General features: G+C 44.0%; 1 protein-coding gene across 3 annotated transcripts in view; it reads left to right on the forward strand.

The window, feature by feature from the left end:
* Positions 1 to 1088: 1088 nt before the first annotated feature.
* Positions 1089 to 19547, forward strand: part of PDLIM7 (PDZ and LIM domain 7) — a 55569-nt gene continuing 37110 nt past the window's right edge. For 2 of the 3 annotated variants that reach the window (XM_081936949.1, XM_081936947.1), the window contains exons 1-2: positions 1089 to 1215; positions 8891 to 8997. In XM_081936949.1, the coding sequence (XP_081793075.1) occupies positions 8893 to 8997 (105 nt within the window). In that variant the 5' untranslated portion in view covers positions 1089 to 1215; positions 8891 to 8892. The remainder of the gene's footprint in view (positions 1216 to 8890; positions 8998 to 19547) is intronic. The other variant, XM_081936948.1, reaches the window with a different exon arrangement.

The raw sequence follows: 19547 nt of genomic DNA on the forward strand, positions 1-19547 counted from the left end.
TGGTGTCACCACAAAATGAGGAACTGTATTAAAGGGTCGCGGCATTGGGAAGGGTGAGAACCACTGATGTGGACCAATGCACATGTGGGCAATAAAGAATGAAATAGGAGAAAAAAGTTTCACCATATTCAAGAGAGGTTGAGAGTGTGGCCTGATCGGAAATGGCAACCATGGCTTTGCCGTGTGCTGCATTCTCATTGCTGGGAGTCCCTTTGGAAGAGGAGTCTCTTGTGTGCTTGGTTTTGTGTAATGAAGTACCCTGGCATCTATTATTTGCCTCCTCTGGGGAAAGTACTGCAAACATAAGGGTCATGTGCGCTATTACCGATTACTTTATATGGCATGTTTTCTGACTTTGGAATGCTCTACTGTACCGAAGTCTTAATTCTATCTGGGCCACTTCCCAGACTGCCCGCACATCGGATTACGCTTCTCTACCCAGAGAGTGGATAAGATGGATTGCGGAAACAATCCCCCCCCCCAATTTCAAACCTTTCCCCCTTGAGTTGCTTTTTTTTTCAAAAATAGAACCAGCTTGCAGATGGTTTAAGTCAGTCAATGCAGAGATCTTCATGCTTCAGTTGTGTGAAGCAACAAGTATCTCCTGAGCATATGTAAAGTTTCTGTTTCCTTCCAGAAAGAGTAACCACAGCCCCACTCCCACCCACGCTGGCCCCAACATTTCTAGGCGTTCAGCAGTTCTCTATTTTCCTGTGTTCAAATACGGCAACCCTAAAGCATCCCGCCGACTTGGAAAGGGAGCAGCGGCCACAATTTCCTAGGCTTGCTTCTGTACAAGGAAGGCTTTCAAGAGCCGGCTAGCAGCCGAATGCTAGCAGCCCCACCTTCTCCCCCAAACGGGATCGCCTTTCTTGCTTATCCAGTCCCGCGATCGCTGGCCTTGGAAGTCACCGCGGCGCCCGCGGCCGCGCCCTCCCCGGAGACCTCACCCCCAGCAGCGACTCCAGGGGGAGACTTCGCACCGAGGCGGCGCTGGCTCCCACCGCCGCGCATGCGCTCTCTTACCCAAAGGCGCTCAGGGGGTTTGGCTAAACGCAGTGAGGGCGGGGCTTTTCTATCCGGACCGGAGAGGAGCGCGAGGGATATCTATATATAAGGCTCGCTCTCGTCTGCGCGGCGGCGAGCGCGCTGGAGCATTGAGGGGCCCCCTCCGTGTGAGCCGAGGCGGGAGACTGCCGTGCGCGGGCCCTGCAGGTAGGTAGCCCACTTTATTGGGGGAAGGCGGTAGGTTTGGCCTTTTCTGGGAGAGCCTTAAGGCTGCTGTAGCCTCGGAGGGAGGGGAAAGAGACCGGCCACTGAAATAGGTGCCGAGACGGGACTTGTGTGTCTCCGTCGTAGCCCGGATCGCGCCGTAACGCCGTGCAAAGCGACCGTCCTTGAGCCAAACGCCGCTGGGTCCCCGCTTGCTTTCCTGCACCTCTTTTCCTCCTTTCCCCACCCCGCATCTTCGGCGCGTGTCCCGGAGGTGGAAAGAGCCGGGCCACCCAGTAAGTCATCTAGAGAGACTATCCTTCCCGTCCTCCCCAGCCCCGGTTCTATGTTGCCGCCCAGCGCCAGACCCGATGCAAAGCGCGCGTAGCCTCGGCGCCCCGACTCCAGGTTGCTGCGACACTGTCCGGGATTTTTTTTTGTTTTTTTGCGCGGCCCTTGAGGCGTCTGCTATGAGCTTTTAAGCTCCTTGGATGTTGCCGGCTTTCCCGGCTTCCTGTGCCGGATCGGAATGCCCCGTTTTCTGGGAGTCAGCGGGGCTGCAGACAACGGCAGGCTCTCCTCTCAATTGGGGAAGGGAACAGGGGCTGTGGGGTCCCGCTGCGTCCGAGGGAGAAAGTGGCATCGGGCTTTTCGTGAAGGGAGGAAACATGAACCTGACGAGCCTTCCCTGAATTTAGCTATTCCAGTCTGTTGGACTACATCACTCGATGCCATTGGTTATGGATGATGGGAGTTGTGTTTCCCAATGCACCTGGGCTGTCCCAAGGTGGGGAAGTCCCCTGTGTACAGTAGCATTCTGTCACAGGTTGCCTCCTAGCAAATGGACCTTTCGAGTATTCGGTATTTTCGAGCTCAACTTAATACAGTATTATAACATTTAGGAGAACTCAGCTCCAGGCTAGCAGGGAATACTGTGGCTTTTGTAATGGGCATCAGCTAGGATGCTATTAAGATGGTAAAGCACTTCTCTGACATTTTAACTCTAGGACTTTAAAAAAAAATCTGATTGTGAATAGATTTGAAAGAGATAAATGTCACCCTCCACACAAACAGCAATCCTAGTTGTTCTTTAATGGAGTTTTAGAAACATTTGCCCACAGGATTCTGAGCAAAATGATCTTTTGATCTTATCTAGTGGGGTTCTTGTTTGGGTAGCTTAAAGAAATTATTCTGTCAGGGGAACAAATAAACTAAACGACATACACATCATATATGTGTGTTTCTTTCTTAGTCTGTGATGTGAAGTGACATCCTAACCAAAAGAAAGTTCAGTTCCTATGTGTCAAAATTTAATTGTAAGGAAAGTGTGGTTGGTCAGGGCTATTGAATTATTAAGTCATTTATCTTAAGCAACAAGATTAGTGAGGAAAAAGATTTGCAAAAGGGATTGGGGTTGGGAGTAATACTCCCTGGCTATTGCTCATCTGCTTCTTTCCATTTGGGAGAACTGCCAGCTGAATCCACATAATGAATAAACTGTTTCTGGGGAAGTGCAGGGTTAAAGAGGGAGAAAGGAAGCCTAGTCATTCTCCATGTCTTCCATTGGCTCCACTCCAAAGTGACCTTACTCTGAAAAGATGAAAGTTCTGATGTTTGCAAACATTAGGGATCTTAAACATGACATCTCCTGGGACAGAACTTGCCTCCCTGAAGTTGAGAGATTTGTGTGCAAAACAAGCAAACAAAAATCCTTTGGGTCGCTCTCAGCTAGTAGTGAAATAAGAAGATACGTTTTCTTTTCCCAAAGTGAAGAGGGAAGGGATATTTCTTTTTTTTTTACTTCTAAAAGTTTTATTATAGAAGAGTATTTTTATGTTAAACTTTGCAAGGGAGTAGGAGGCTATTTATTGAAAGCTACAATTCAGCAGTGCTGGTAATATATATGGAAAAGTATCTGCCTTTTTTTAAAAAGCACAGTGGACTCCAGCATTGCTGAGTGATTTTACTTTCAAGACAGTACAGAAGTGCTTGAGTAATTTTATCATTCTCTTCTGTTTCCAGGCAGAAGTCTCTCCTTATTCCCTACTTTTTAGTTAATACCTGTCAGCGGATTGATTAGCTTTCCAGTTTAGGTTTGTATTCTGCTTTAAGATCCTTGGATCACTAGGGATTCTAATGTGGATCAAGAAGGGGAAGCAAAGCAAGTGATGAAATGTGTGACTGACCTCGTAAAATGAACTCTCTGACTTATTTATGTACTGTAAGGGACTGTATACAGTACATACAGATGGGACAGAGTTTATCTCATGATGTTGGTATGTGGGTTACCATTTCCTTGTCAGAGTGGGTTACCTATAGATGCTATGCTATGGTCAACTTCCTTGGTGGAACTCTTGGTGCTCTTTGAGCCTGGTTGTTTGCTTTCAGAACTTTCATTACCTAACTAGGTAACATCATCAATGCAAGTCATATTTGGGCAATGAAACCAAGCTCAGTCAGAGAGCACCAAGAATTCTACAGTTCAGTCCAGAGTTACAGAAATTCTCTTATATTGGAACTTCCTTCATGCCTGTCAAATACTCTGCTTTGCCTGACTTAAGTTTTTGAAATATTCTAACTTTAAAGTACAGGGATAGGCAATCTTTTGATGGCTCAGTACATTTGGGAAGGCTGTAGCGGGACACAGCCTGGAGTTCAATCCTGACCCGCTCAAGGTTGACTCAGTCCCTTCTGAGGTCAGTAAAATGAGGATCCAGATTGTTGGGGGCAATATGCTGACATTGTGAACTGCTCAGTGAGTGCTGTAAAGCACTATGAAGCGGTGTATAAGTCTAAGTGCTAGTGCTATTCAGCCACAGTGCACTTGGGGTAGGAATTTTGGAAACTGGTATAAATTACCGATAGTTGCATGGTTATCATGGTTAGAGGAGATTCCACATTGTTTGTAACTCTTAAGACTATAGGCCTAAGCATGTATTAAATATATGATGGCCATCCACTCTGAGTGGCTGACAATATTGAGATATATAATTAAAACTAAATTAAAGATATCTATTATAATCCACTGTGACAAAATGATAACCTGTGTCATAATATCATTACAAACAAAATTCTGTGCTTGCATCATGAGGTCTTGTGAGGTATTTCAATTATATCATTTGCATGATGAGGTTATGACACCTTTGTCATAATTTGTTCTCTCGTAGATTCTTGTGTCTGTAGCGTGTCCACAAACCTGGATGGTTACACAGTCTGTTCTTCTTTATTTTTCTTTACTAGCTGAGAAAAAAGGCAAAAACAAATTGGGTTGTGGAAAGCATCCATTTGTGGATGGGAATTTGTCAGTTTACTTTTTGATAAATGAATTATTTGATGATTGGCTATGCATATCAGGGCAGCCATCTTGGGAAAACACTAGTAACATACACAACATTTCAAATGTGCCTATCAGCTCTTTAAAAATTGTTAAGCCTGCTTGAATATAATTTCTTCATTCCAACCTTAATGCTAATCTTAATACCTCAAACCTTCCTCCCAGCCAGGATAGATATGTATGCCTGTTTAGAATAAGACGATGAAGTGATTTCTGATTCATGTAAACAAATACGTTTGTTATTCTTTAACAATACCAAAGTGCTTTGAGGGAAGCAGAGTCTGTTTCTGGAATCTCTGTGGTTCCTGTCTCCTTCTTTTTCAGTAGGCAAATCCTAGCAGTGCCTGGTGATGTAGGTAGGTATGTTACCCCTATCCAACTGACACATTGCTTCAAAATTTGGTCACTACGGAGAAAAGCATAGATATTAGTAAGGCAGAAATCTGACTGTATGAAAACCTGTCTCTGCTGACTAGCGTTCCCCTGCATTTTGAGAGAGCCTTTCTTTTTCTCAGCACCTTGATTCACCTTTATTTTTCCATATCCAGTGTGTTTTATCAAAGGACAGCTGATTATATTATTGTAGTTTTCTAACTACAAAAGCAAACATTGCTCCAGTCAAGAAACTACCAACTCAGACAAACAAGCTAACAGTAAACAACAACCCAATCAAGGAACAACCAACTCCACTCCCAAGAACAGGACAAGTCACTAGTACATAAAATGAGGAAACCCCACTTCCTTACTTACACTGATGATGTTATTTGGTTATTTGGTTGGTAATGAAACATCTTCAAGAAAACAATCAAGCTTAGAGAGCACCAAGGACCCCATAACGAAAAAGTCCTAGTTTGTGTAGTTCAGTGTTTCTCAACTTTGGCATACTGTCTGGGGAATTCTGGGTGTTGAAGTCCAGACTTCTTAAAGCTGCAAAGGTTGAGAAACACAGACGTAGCCTGAGACTGCAACTGCTGAGTAACCCAGGATGCTGCCACTCTCTATCCTGGTACTCTTGGCTGGTGATGCTCTGGTGAGTCTGAGGATGCTGTAGAAACCTCCTACTAGGCAGTCAAATAACTGATGAGTGAGCTCTTGTTGTGAGGCATAAGACATTCCTCCTGCCCGCCCAGGCATGTTTTGCCGACTCAGGTTTGGGAGGAGGTGGGAGAAATCTAGGCTCTCAGATTCCTCCAGCCAAGCATGTTCCTCTGCGATTCCCAAGGAGAGAAGATATTAAACTCCTGGAAATGTTCCAAGCTGAAGTACCCCAAGGGTGCAAAGGAAAGGATGGTTCAAGCTTGTATGCTGCTGCTGCCGCCGCCATAGTTTTTTTCTCAGGGAGCGGATGGGGTTCATTATACTCCCCCCTCCCCCCTTTGTCTTCACGCTATACTTTCCCATCCATCCTGCATTAAAAGAAGGAAAAGGTTTTGGGTGTGGGAGGACATTTTTCATTTTTCCTTCTGATTTGTCCTGATTTCTATTAGATCAAATAAGAACGAAGTTGACACTTGGAAGAGTTCCCAGTGAGTGCTGCAGCCCTGATGAGCAATCCTTGGAACATGACAGTAATGCTTGCCTTATATAGGCAACGCACTGCCTGTGGGAAATGGAGGAGGCAAAGGAAGGGCTTTGTGTTCAGAGGAAACCTTTCCTGCTTACTGTACAGGGAGGCGTTTTTAATCATCTTATGTTGTAAGGAGATAGGTGATAGCCATGTCTAAGAGAAGGTGTCTCTTCCGTAATATTTAGGGGAGGTTCTAGGCATTGCTATTATTTGCCACCCAGTAGCTTGCTGAGGTGAGGAATCTGTGGTCCTCCAATCATTGTTTGAACAAAAGCTCTTACCATTACCATGCCAAATAGGGGTACCAGGGTTCAGGAGTGTGGGAAACTTCCCAACTCTGGCCAGTTGTCTTAGCCATAGCAGCAGAACACTCCCCCCCCCCCCCTGTTTCCTATCTCTCTAGAATAGCATTCGTATCAGATATTCCCTTTTCAGTTATAGGAGTGCAGAACATGATTAAGGACGGATCTTAGAATCAATCAGAATAGAGCTGGAAAGGACTTTGGAGGTCTTCTAGTCTTCTGGTTCAGGCAGGAGACCTTATACAATTTCAGGCAAGTGGCTGTCCAGTCTCTTCTTAAAAACCTCCAGTGATGAAGCCTCCACAATTTCTGAAGGCAACCGTGCCACTGGTTAATTGTTCTCACTGTCAGCAAGTTTCTCCTTAATTCCAGGTTTGCAAATGTAAGCGCACGTTCACATTTGCGAACCGGTAGCCAAGGTGAGTAGATTTCACCCCTGTTCTCAACTATGGCAATTTCAAAACGCATGGACTTCAACTTCCAGCATTTCCTAGCCTGCATGCTGTTGGGGAATTCTGAGAGTAAAAGTCCACATATCTTCAAACTCTCAAGGTTGAGAAACAGTGCTCTAGAATTGGAGGTGCTGTCCTATCTCCCCTATTTTGATAGGGGAGATAGGAAGTTGACTTAAACTTGATTGATTTGAGGTATGCAGGGAGAAACAGTCATACTGAGTTAAATAGATTGAAGCACTAGGTCTTTACATAATTCTGCCATTTTCAGCCTTTGTTATTAGTTGCGAAGTTGTGACCGACCCATCGTGACCCCATGGACAATGTTTCTTCAGGCCTTCCTGTCCTCTACCATCCCGTGGAGTCCATTTAAGCCAGTGGTGGGTTTCCGGTTTTTTTACTACCGGTTTGCTCATGTAAGCACATGTGCTGGTGCGCACACACAGCCTCCCGCCGCCATCACTACCAGTTCCCCCAATCTGGGAGCAACCCACCTCTGATTTAAGCTCACGCCTACTCCTTCAATGACTCCATCCAGCCACCTCATTCTCTGTCGTCTCGTTCTTCTTTTGCCCTCAATTGTTCCCAACATTAGGCTCTTCTCCAATGAGTCCTTCCTTCTCATTAGATGGCCAAAGTATTTGAGTTTCATCTTCAAGATCTGGCCTTCTAAAGAGCAGTCAGGGTTGATCTCCTCTAGGACTGACCGGTTTGACTGCCTTGCAGTCCAAGGGTCTTGCAGGAGTTTTCTCCATAACCATAGTTCAAAGGCCTCAATTCTTTGGTGCTCAGCTTTCCTTATGGCTCAACAGCCTTAGGGATACCTACATTATTAGAGGCAAAATTTCCCCGAATTAACGTTTTTAAAAATACTTCTTGTTGATAAATTTAACCCATGCATTTTAAAAACTGAATGGAACAAGGAGTTGGCAGATTTCCATTTTGCCTAAACAGTGGGAACATATTTACTGAAAATTTTAGTAGATCTTAGATCTTTCATCCTGATTGGGCCCCATTACAAAAAAATATTGTTGTTGGAGATGCCATGAGAAAAATAGATTTTTATACTATCCTAAAATTGCTATGTTCTAACATTCCACATACTAAGTTGACTTTGAGACAGGTTGAGACAGGTTGGGATGGTTTGGTCATCAGTACTCTTTTGAACTATATACTTATTGCATGGAAGTGATGGCTGAGCAAAAAAAATGATTTTTTGTATCTTTCTGATTGCTAAAAGTCTTGCCTTTTCACATTGGAAGCAATCATTTATGGCCCCAATTAATGAATGGATTGAAGACATGACGTTACTTGGAATTATGAAGTTGCATAGATACAGTAGATCTAATGAAATATGATAATCATGTACTGTATTCAATCATGTAAATGCATGTATGAGAAGTCCTTGAATATATATAATGCCATTTTGTTAATTTGTTTTTTATTGTTTTCCTTCTCTGTTCTGTTTAATTAAATAAATGCATGTGAAACCTGGTTTTTTTAAAAGGAAAAAAGGAGGAAAAAAAACAGTCTCCCATTTGTACCTGTCCAGGAGTAAATTTAGTACCTAAGTATGTCTTATTTATCCAACTACTTCAGGGACTTAATAAAACCTGAGCAAAATTGATGGGAATATAAAAAAGCCCATCCAAACACCAGGTCAATGGGCCCCAAATATCTGAAGCTCCTGTGCATCAAGGCTATTGGAAATACAACTCAATAGAGAAGTACCTCGGCTTCTGATAACAGGCTTTCAGTATGTTTTTGGACGAAGAAAGCTTGTGGGCATTTTCTGTAAAGAAGCGGGTGGGGAATGAAACTAGCTCTGGAGCAACTGGAAGAAGTTTAATAGTGCAGCAATTGGGCAATGTTGTTTGCATAAAAAAAGTAAAATTGTAAGATCTTGCTCTGCAACATGCCACCATTCGCTCACCTTTTGGCACCGCCCCTCTTCTGCATGCCTGATGTTTCTGGTTTCTACTGTTTTGGGTAACTATTAAGTTAATATTTTCTAATCCCTTAGAAATGTGCGACATGGACTCATACAAGGTTCTTCTGGATGGGCCAGCGCCATGGGGGTTCAGATTGCAAGGGGGCAAGGACTTCAACATGCCACTCTCCATTTCCAGGGTAAGTGGTATCATCTAAAGCTTCATTAACGGAACTGTTGTATTCTTCATTTCTCTCTCTCTCTACCATGGAGGATATTGAGACATTGCGACTGCTGTATTACTTCATCATTTTGGTTGCAAACATTTAAGTTAAAATGTTCACAGCAAGTTGTGGGCTTGTGTTTCGTTCGCCAAGCCAAGCAAGGCCCTTCCCTCAGGAAACTGCCAGTTTGGATTGCTCCCATGATGTCATGAGAAGGACCTCAGCATTTAGGCTGTTACTTGATATCAGGCTCTTGGAGCTCCCACACACTATTTTTGAGTCTGTGGCAATAGCTCTTGCCATGTGGCTAGGTGGAGATAGCAGTACAGGAAGGGATTGTGGTAATATGAATACACACATGCCTGCAGTTCCAAATGTGTTGGCAAGATGTGTAATTTAGTTGATCCAGAGGGCAGCAGTTTCGGTTTGACACATTACTGGCAGCTGATGTTTGTTGGTACCTAATCAATCTTGTTTCTTTCCAGCTGTTGGGTTTGGGCTTTTTTTAGGTTCCCTTTTGCAAATTCAGGAGGTTTTCCATTTAGGCAAAATAAGACTGAGTTTTGTAGCAGGATAAGAATAAGATGCACAGATCTTTTTGGAGATTACTCACTCTAAGCTCGGTCTCCGCATCTCCAAAATGAAATATATAGGAGCCGCCCTCACTTTCCCTATTCATTTTATATATATTTTTCACACATTTTACAGGAAAGCTTAGAGATTAACTCTCCTGCCAGAGAGACTGTGGGCAGAAAAGCCACAAGACAGTACAAATAAGGTCTTACTAACCTGGCACTCTGGCATTTATTTTATTGGTTATTTATACTAATCCTTTCTGCTTATATAAGCTCCAAAGCAGATAGACTGGGACTCTAGCTGTCAGTATTATTATTATACCAATCATCATGCAAAAATTTCTGAGTTGCAAGTGGGATCTGAGATTACAAAGAACCAATAATTTGGGAATGTTCAATTCCAGTTCCAAAACAGCATTAGATAAATACTTTTTAAATGCCTCAGGAATTCTCAGCCTTATACAGGAATCACAACAGCCTCTTCATAAGGCAATAATGGATGCATGAAAGGCCAGTTTGATATTGGGATTAAAACCAGGTGATGATGAGTTCTAGTCCTGCCTTAGGCACAAAGCCAGCTGGGTGACTTTGGGCAAATCAGTCTCTCTGTGTACTGAGAACAAAGCAAAGATGAACCATTTATGATAAATCTCACTAAGAAAACTAATGGGCTTGTCTGTGTACTTTCTGGGACTGACATTTCCCCCCTCCCCAAAATAAGACGTTTCAGCCACAAAGTGCCACGAAGGCTGTTTTAGTGTTAAGGTTAGTAAGCAACTGCTCCTTAGGATCTGCAGGCATTTAAAAAAGTATTTCCTATTGTTCATTATTAAGGGTACCCTGGGCTTTCTTTCTGGGCTTGGAGGGCCATCTTAACTGTCGCCCAGTGTGGATCATTCTTGATCTGAAAGTGCCTCTCGGGGTTGATTTGGCTGCTTACAAAGCTGTCACTGGATGGCTTGCAGACAATCCCCCCCCCCTTCCTTGGAATTGCCTTATAAGCCTAGGAATGCTGAATGCAGCCACTGCTGACGCCTGCAGCCCTTTGGCAAAGCAGAAGGTTTCTTTATGAGCTAGAAGCCCTCAGGGCTGGAGAAGGGCACCATGAAGTCTCCCAGAGCTAGGCACCTCCTCCCCATGGAAACCCGCTCCTACATTCTGTTTTTGTACCTCTCACCCTGCGGAGCACCACTCTCTTTTCAGTTCGGTTGTCTGGGGCGGTCCTTTTTTAATTCTGTGCTTGGCTATTCCTGCAAAAGTGTTCTTTGAGCCCATCTCGGGGTGGGGGTGGGGGTGGATGAGCTCTGCTTTCCTGCTAGGAGGTTTTCTGCTGAAACAGCCCCAGCTATTCCCCCTCCCTCCTCCCTCTCTCCTTTTGGAAAAAGGTTTCTCTTGGCTCACAGCCAGCTCTTAACAAAGCCCCAGCCTAGACAGGGTAGAGCCGTTCTGTGGCGAGACCCCAGCTAGTGCCTCCCACAAACATACCAGACGAGAATTGCAGCCCCTCTCCTTGGCCCTAGCATGCCACAGCAGCCCATCCCTTTTGCAAGTGAGGTGGGCCCTTCCTTAGTGGTCAGACCTTGGGAAAACTTCCCTTCCTATGCTGTTGTGGCTCACTACATTTGCCAGCAGGCATCGTGGCTAAGAATAGTCAGCATCCCTCCCTCCCTCCCTCCCTTGCTTCCTCTGCTGCTTGGGCAAAGGCAGATGGATACCACTGACCTGTACTCTGGCAGAGCACTGTTGTCTATTTTGGCAAGCTTCAGAGGGAATATGGTGCAAAGATTCATTGCTGATTCTGGCACTATTACATATTTCCACTAGAGTTGCCTCATTTTACTTTTGTCCTTCCAAAAACGATGTGTTCATTTTTCAGTATATGCTTTCCTCTTCTTTGTTTTTTTTTAAAAAAAAGAAGTTAATTTCCTTTTCTGCTTAAATCAATACTGGGAAATTTGTGCAGCTTCCGGAAGGAGATGGTCAGATATGTTGATTATGAGGTATCAGGAATGGTTAAGCTAGTTTGTTTCTGTTAAACATTAATAAGGCATTTCGGTGAAAAAATGCTAAAGATGCCTTTCAGTCAAGCTGAATACTCTATGACTACATGGACCAGGTTGAGGAAAGGGGCGGTAGAGATATTCAAAGACTGGAGGTGAAGCTTGTTGCTTTCTAAAGAAAACTGAATTGCAATTCTCAGCTGGTGTGATCTTAGTGAGGACTTTGGGAGTCGTAGTTCAGTAAAATTTTTGTTTCATAAAACTCGGAGGGTATACGAGAACATGGAGTTTTATGAGACTAAAATCACATGCTCCCTTGCCACTATTTTTTACTTTTGTCTTTTTTTAAAAAAAAATTGGGCCCCTTCATCCAAGCGATGTTAATGGTCCCTATATCATAACAATTTTAGTATATGTGCTGCTGAAGAAAGCACACTACAGCTTTACCTTTTGATTAGAGGTGCTGGAAAAATTAACTTTAACCAGCTTCTGGATCTAAAACAGTTTGTAAACCCTTGGTCTTGATGGCTGTAGTACCCCAACTACGATATGAGTAAAAACATAGGGCAGAGGACAGCGTGAAACCCCCTGGGCACAAAATGCAGAAACATCTAGCATGGAAAATAAATAGTGGAATACAAATAGGTATTGCACTTGCATCTCCCATTCAAATATTAGTAAAAAATTTGTGAGATATTGAACATGCCCTTAGTCACATGTGCAGGAATGCCCGATTACTATATTTAGAGTTTTCAATAGACATGATCACATACAAGCTTTTATAGTCTAAATCTAGAGAGTAGCAGCTTTAGTATTATAAAATAAAACAGAATGGCAACAGTTAAATTGTATATTATATAGACAGCAGGTGGGAAATATCTGAAACCCAAAAATGGCTATTCCGGGATATGGTTCATATAATGTTCGGCTTACTTGATTAATGGATATCATCCTTTTTATTTGGGAGAATATGAGTTTTAGCTTTCCTGAATCCTGAGCCTTGTCCTGAGCCTTTTCACATGTTTTTTTTTCCTTTGCACTCTGAAGAATGTTCCTTGAAGGTCAGAAAGGTGGTTCAAGTTTAATATGGGAATAGTTATCTTTCAAATAATCCAGATGCAGCTCTTAGTACCACTTACCCATAAATAACTAGGAAGGCAGTCAATTACTACTGCCTGAAAGTGAAGTGAGTTCCCAGAAAACTGCTTTCCCTTTTTGGAGTCATGCTTCTAAGGAATGGCCCAGGATGACTGAAATGGATTTCTAGAGCCCATCTGTTCTGAGATGGCTTTCTGGAAGAGCAGAGCTTGACTAGCGCATTATGCTTGGGGAGCTTTCTTCCCCTTAGTTCTCAGTTCCCCCTGTCCTGTCCATTAACCACTAGCTTGCATAGCTAGTTAATGTCACGAGGGTGAGAAAGAGTACCTTTATTAAGGCCACTTTAGTGAAGGCAGCAGCATAGCTGCTAGCTTGAATGGAGATGCAGCCATAAACAGAAGCAGCTCTCTTAATATTTTAGTGAGTGATTCTGCAAAGATGAATGTGGGTCTTTCTTGGAAGAGACAGTTATGTTCTTTAGCGTCTCCACCCAACTCTGCTATGTGTGTGGGCTTCTTTCCCGAAATCGTTGGCATAAGATGTATCTAGTAGAGAAAGAAGTGAGAGATGGTGGGAGATGCTATTGCAGCAGGCGTTCTGTTTCAGATATTATAAGTGGATCAAGGGTGGGTTCCGACAGGCCGCTACTGCTGGTTCGTTCAAGGATGCGCCATGCACACTTGATGCATGCTGTGCGCGCATGAGCACTGCAACAAAAATTGTTCTGTGCATGTGCAGAAGGCAAAAACAAGATGGCGCTGCCTATGGTGCTGCCGAGAGAACCAGTTCAGGGGCGTGGCAGGCCTGGGTCGCTGTTGTTTCCAGCTACCCAGGCCGCCAAGTTACTACCAGTTCGGCCAAACTGGTCCAAACCTGTAGGAACCCACCTCTGGAGTGGATTTGTATTATGTAGGCCACTTTGGCTAACTTTTTGTCTAGGCTCCCAAGTATAGGCCAGTTCGACTGAAATTAAGTTTTAAATTATATTTTAGCTAAAGCCATCCTTTCTACGTAAATTACCTGATGTCTGATGGGAACTAGAACTGGGTGGTCTGTTCTCTTAACTTGTTCTTTACTTCTAACTCAGACAAAGTTATGCAGTTTAGTCAGCCCCTAGTCTGGCATTTAGATAGGAGTGAGGAGGAATACACAGTGAGTTTTTAAAAAGCCTTTTCTGCTATAATACGCAAGGTTTCTTGGGTAGTTCTGTAACATTTAGACAACTATAGCCTAGTTTGTAAACCTCTTAACCTGTCAACAATCTACAAGAGAATAGTATTGCTTTGGTGTTCATTTAGCTTTGATTTATAAGCAAACTACAATACTCAGAGCATGGTATCATTTAAAAAAAAACTATTTATTTATTATTAAACTTCTAAGCCACCCATCTTACCAAGGAAACTCTAGACAGCTTAAGGTAAAGGTAAAGGTTCCCCTTGCACATATGTGCTAGTCGTTCCGGACTCCAGGGGGTGGTGGCTCAAAGTGACTTCCAGTTTGCTCATAGGGTCATTTTTCGTCCTCTGGAACCTTCAGGGAAGCCTCTGGAAAGCCCCTGAAGGCTCTGGAGGGCTTGCACCGGCCCTACGAGGAAACCGGAAGTCCATTCCTGAACTTCCGGTTTTCAATTCAATTCAATTTCAATTTATTAGCGCTTATAGACCGCCCCCTCTCCCGAAAGGGACTCGGGGCGGTGTACAGTCCATGTCAAAGAACAAAATTAAAACAATTAAAAATACTACATGGAGAATATATATATACAAATATAAAATGGATGGATGGATAAGAGGAGGATAAAAGATGTGCAGGACTGTATTGCTAATAAATAATTAAAATAAACAGACATTAAAATCCCAATACCCAATAAAATTAAGTCTACAGAATAATACCCTTAAAAACCAGTAAAATATAAATGCCAGGAGATAGGCGTTGAAATTATGCCAGCCCAGCCAGTCGAAACAGGTGAGTCTTTAGTTTCTGCCGGAAGGAGCGGAAGTCGGTGGTGGTTCTAATGTCGGGGGGGAGGTCATTCCAGAGGGTTGGGCCCATCACAGAGAAGGCCCTACTCCTTGGCGTCGCCCGCTGGCATTGCCTAGCGGACGGCACCAGGAGAAGCCCCTCTCTGTGAGAGCGAATTGGCCGCTGGGATGTATGTGGGAGGACGCGATCCCGCAGGTAACTGGGCCCTATGCCATGGAGCACTTTAAAGATGGTGGTCAAGACCTTGAAACGCACCCGAAAGACCACAGGCAGCCAGTGCAGCTCGCGCAGGAGCGGTGTCACATGGGAGTACCTGGTACTCCCCATGACCGCCCGCGCGGCTGCGTTCTGGACTAGCTGCAGTCTTCGGGCGCGTCCCAAGGGAAGCCCCATGTAGACAGTGTTACAGTAGTCCAGGCGAGACGTCACCAGTGCATGAGTGACCGTGCGTAGGGCATCCCGGTCCAGGAGGGGGCGCAATTGGCCCGGTTTGCCCGTTGGGCTGGTTTTTCTGCGCTCCGGAGGCCCCAGGGAAACTCCTGAAGCTCCGGAGGGCCTTCGTGGGGGTGGGGGAGGCTGTTTTCGCCCTGCCCAAGCTCTTCTAAAGCCTCTGGAGCCTGGGGAGGGCGAAAAAGCATGCAAAAAATGGGGGGTCATGCCTGTCATGCGCGCGTGCGTGCTGGGGTGTATGTTGCACATTGCATTATGGGTGTGGCACGCCCACGCACAACCTCCCTGCGCGCTCCCCGCTTTTGGCATGCAAGCCAAAAAAGGTTCACCATCACTACTATAGGTCATCTAATGTCTTTCTGGATGTTATAACAAGATCAGCTGATCTTCATTGCCAGATCAGATCTTTTCTCATGAATGCTATCTTTAACTACTGCAGTTATCCAGGAAGAAGTAGAGACACCTACAGCAGCTATAGGACTTATTTTAGAGTCCTCTATAAATACAGAACAGGTGCATTCATTCATTCATGGAAAAAATAGCCAAAAGTCTGTTAAAAGGATGAAAAGAAAATACATGTCTGACTAATATAGCGGGAGCTTGCTTTCTATATTCTTCATCAGGTAGGTGTTCTGCATAGATGTGACTTGTTTTAGTCTGACATAAACAGCTAATTTACCTGTGTCAAGTTCTTAAAGTTTCTGCTGTTACCTAGTCCTGATTAAGAGGCTGAGTTTCTTTTCTGGAAAAATAGAGAAAATAAGTCATTTTATGAATTAGAATTCAGAATAGAGTTGGAAGGGACTTTGGGGGTTTTCTAGTCCAACTCCTGTGGCGGTCCAGTCTCTTCTTAAAAACCACCAGTGATGATGCAACTAAAACTTCTGATGGCAAGCCGGTTAATTGGCCTCACTGTAAAATTTTCTTCTTAGTTCCAGGTTGCTTCTGTCCTTGATTAGCTTCCATCCATTGTTTCTTGTCCTGCCTACAGAAGTTTTTGGTAATAAGTTGACCCCTTCCTCTTTGCGGCAACCTCTCCAATACTGAACTACTGCTCTCATGTCAACTCTTTTTTTCTCTAGACTAGCCAAACCCAAATCCTGCAATTGTTCTTCATATGTTTTAGTCTCCAGACCTTTAATCGTATTAGTTGCTCTTCTTTGCACTTTCTCCAAAGTCTCAACATATTTTTTGTAAAGTGGTGATCAAAACTGGATGCAGTATTCCAGGTGTGGCCTTACTAAGGCTTTATAAAGTGGCACTAATATTTCACGTGATTTTTGAATTTCTCCACATTAAATTTCATGTTGTTGGATAGGGCCCATGGTTCAAGTCTGTTAAGATCTTTTTGGATCCTGAACTTGTCTTCTGTTGGCTATTCCTGCCAGTTTAGTATCATCTGCAAATTTGATGAGGTCCCCTTCTATTCCCTCATCTAAGTCACTTATGAAGATATTGAAAAGTACTGAACCTAAGATGGAACCTTAGTTGTTGTTGTAATTGTAGTATCATTAAGGATAGTATGGTTTGTCAGCCAGTTGCAAATCCATCGTGTGGTGATGCTGTCCATCCCACATTTTTCTAGCTTACCAAGAGGTTTTGAGGCTTCTTACTTTTTAAAAAAGAAGTTATTTGTTGGGCAGATTTCTCTACAGTTTGGCTGGTCTCTTCTGCAGAACATTCAGAGATGCTCTTTTATTCGAGATAGTAGAACACTGAATAATCAAGACATCTACCCCATTTCCCCCAAAATAAGACCTCCCTGGATAATAAGCCCAATTGGGCTTTTGAGCTCATGGAGTAAAATAAGCCCTCCCGGAAAATATTGCAACACAGCAGTAACCATGAGGTGATCACGCTCGCCACCTCCTGCATCTCAAAAATAATAAGACCTCCCCGAAAATAAGGCCTAGTGCTTATTTCGGGGGTCAAAAGAAAATAAGACCCTGTCTTATTTTCAGGGAAACATGGAAGCTCATTTTGTCTGTGTGGTTAGAACATCCTACTGGACTTGAGAGCTGGAAGAACCTATCTTCCAGGAATACGGAGTTTATCATCTGTCTGGTTTCTGCACTGTGGGGTAGATACTAAATAAACATTAACCAGTTGCAGTACAGCAGAACCCATTGGCTCATTAAATCCTATGCCTTAGAACCTTTGAGGGTTTCATGGAATGTATGACTGTTCTGTGCTGCCTGCTTCCTTTAGGTCATTGTGAGCTTGTAACTTATGCATAGTTCAAGTGTGCAAGTAGAAAGATGTGTGAGTCACACACTGGGCAAGTAGATGAAATATTTTGGTTTCCTTATTGCAGCAGAGTGGTCTTGCAACTCATGTACAGCCGGAGAAGCCCAAAGTTTTTTTATGTTTGTTCTGATATATCTAGCTTGGCACAACTTGCCAAGGAGTAAGAAGTTGGATGAATTCCATTCCTCAAGTTCCTGACTCTGTTCATCATACCAAATGGTCTGCTTTTTCTTGTGCCTGGTGCCTCTCTCCTAGTAGGGAAAATGTGCTGGAGTAAGGTTATTTGAAGAATTACCTAAACCAACAGCCAGGATGATGATATTGTATGGGGCATAGATGCCAGATCCCTGCCCTTCCAGAAGAATGAGGGAATGGTCGATGACAGAAAAAAGCAGATGGGATGATTTATCCCCGTCTTGTTCAGCTGTCCCAAAGCTGAGTTCTGAAAACCAGGGAGGACTGCTGAGGTCAAATGGAAAACAGGATAAAAATACACTCCTTGCTGTTAAATAAGGTTGAAGGAAGGTGGGCATTTTCCAAGGAGGTTCATTGGCCAGCTGGAAGAGGTGCCTCCCCCAGGTGCTGTACATAGCCTTATATGGGACATTTCCCCAATTTGTCTTGGTAGCTTGGGAACTCTGGATGCAGAACTGCTGATGACTGAGCAAGGGATCATTGACAGATTTCTGAAAACCCTGGTTAGATACCTAAAACAATTGTTGAAGTTTGATTGTACCAGAACTGTAGCGGGGAAAGGTTGCAAACTGAGTTTGGCTCTATTAAGCAGAGAAAATTTATTCCAGGGTTGGAAATCTAGGTTAGAAATCCATGCCAGATGCTCTGAACTGCCTAAGTCAGTGGTTACCAACTGGTGGTCCATGGACCACTGGTGGTCCGTGAGAAAATTTTGGTGGTCCGCAGAAAAATTATTTGTATTTTTTATATTGCACTAAATCTATGATCCCTGGGGCAGATACATGCAATGAACGTTTGTGTTGCTGCAGAGAGTCTCCCCGTTCAGGTTTTTTTTGTAGGGGTTGGGGGGGCGAGAAATTCCGACTTGAGGTCTGCTTCAGCCTCCTGGTGTGGGACTTTGGGCAAAGGCTGGAGGGCCGCAGGTGGCAAAGAGCTGAAGGACCTTGTTCCAGCGGGACTCCATCATGGCCTGGAACTGGCTGACCATCTCAGCCCGCTGAGCCTCCAGGCGCTGGTACCTGGCCTTGCACTCCCGCAGGTCTTCTCTCTGCTTGGAAAGCCTATGCTCATAGTCCACAGTGAGGTGCTTCTGCTAAGCCGTCTCCTCAGTCAGATCCAATTTGAACTGAGCCAGATATTTTGCCAACTCTTTCTTGTGGTGGCTGCTTAGCTCCAACAACTGCTTCCTATTGGGGCCTTAAGGAGTCTGAGCGGGTTGGCTGGGAGGAGAGGGGTGAGTAGAGATTGGTGAGGGGCCCCTTGATGTAAGTAACATCGAGTTGGCCACACCCATCCAGTCACATGACACCCCCCCCCCAGCCACATCCACCCAGCTGGTCATTAGGCAGATTATATTAGTGGTCCATGGGATTTTAAATTATGAATTTAGTGGTCCCTGAGGTCCGAAAGGTTGGTGACCCCTGGCCTAAGTCATGCCAGTCAAGTGTAACTGTAATAGGGTCAGTTTTTTTATCGGGGTGAGAGGCAGAACATGGAAGTCCTTCCTGAGGTGCTGAGGGCCAATAGAATCACCCTCTGCTTTTCAGGTTTCTGCCAGATATTCTTGCTGTCCTTTAAAACTTGTTTTCATTGAGGGCCTGGCTCTTCTTCCCCAAACTGTCCATCTATATCATTTTGATTACTGCATATATAATTTTGGACCAGATTGAACTTGATGGATGTTGGTCAGTTGAGGAAGGCTCGCCTACTTGCCCAGATGCATGTCAACAAGTACACACACACACACACACCCCCCACATGTTAAACTAGAAAAAGCCCCAGTAGTAATATTCCTACTTGTGAATGCTTGTGAATGCCTATATCTATAAAATGCAAATACCAGTCCCTGAAAGCAGCGCCAAATAAGAGCAGTAAAGATGAGTTTCAATACACATGTGCAATTCTTAAAAAGCAACGTATCACATTAACCTTCCCTGCCTAAACGCTAGTAACAGTAGGATAGCAGTTGGCTCCGCAACAT

Source organism: Natrix helvetica (genome assembly GCF_964273705.1).
Source record: "Natrix helvetica genome assembly, chromosome: 1".
NCBI classification, from domain to species: domain Eukaryota; kingdom Metazoa; phylum Chordata; class Lepidosauria; order Squamata; family Natricidae; genus Natrix; species Natrix helvetica.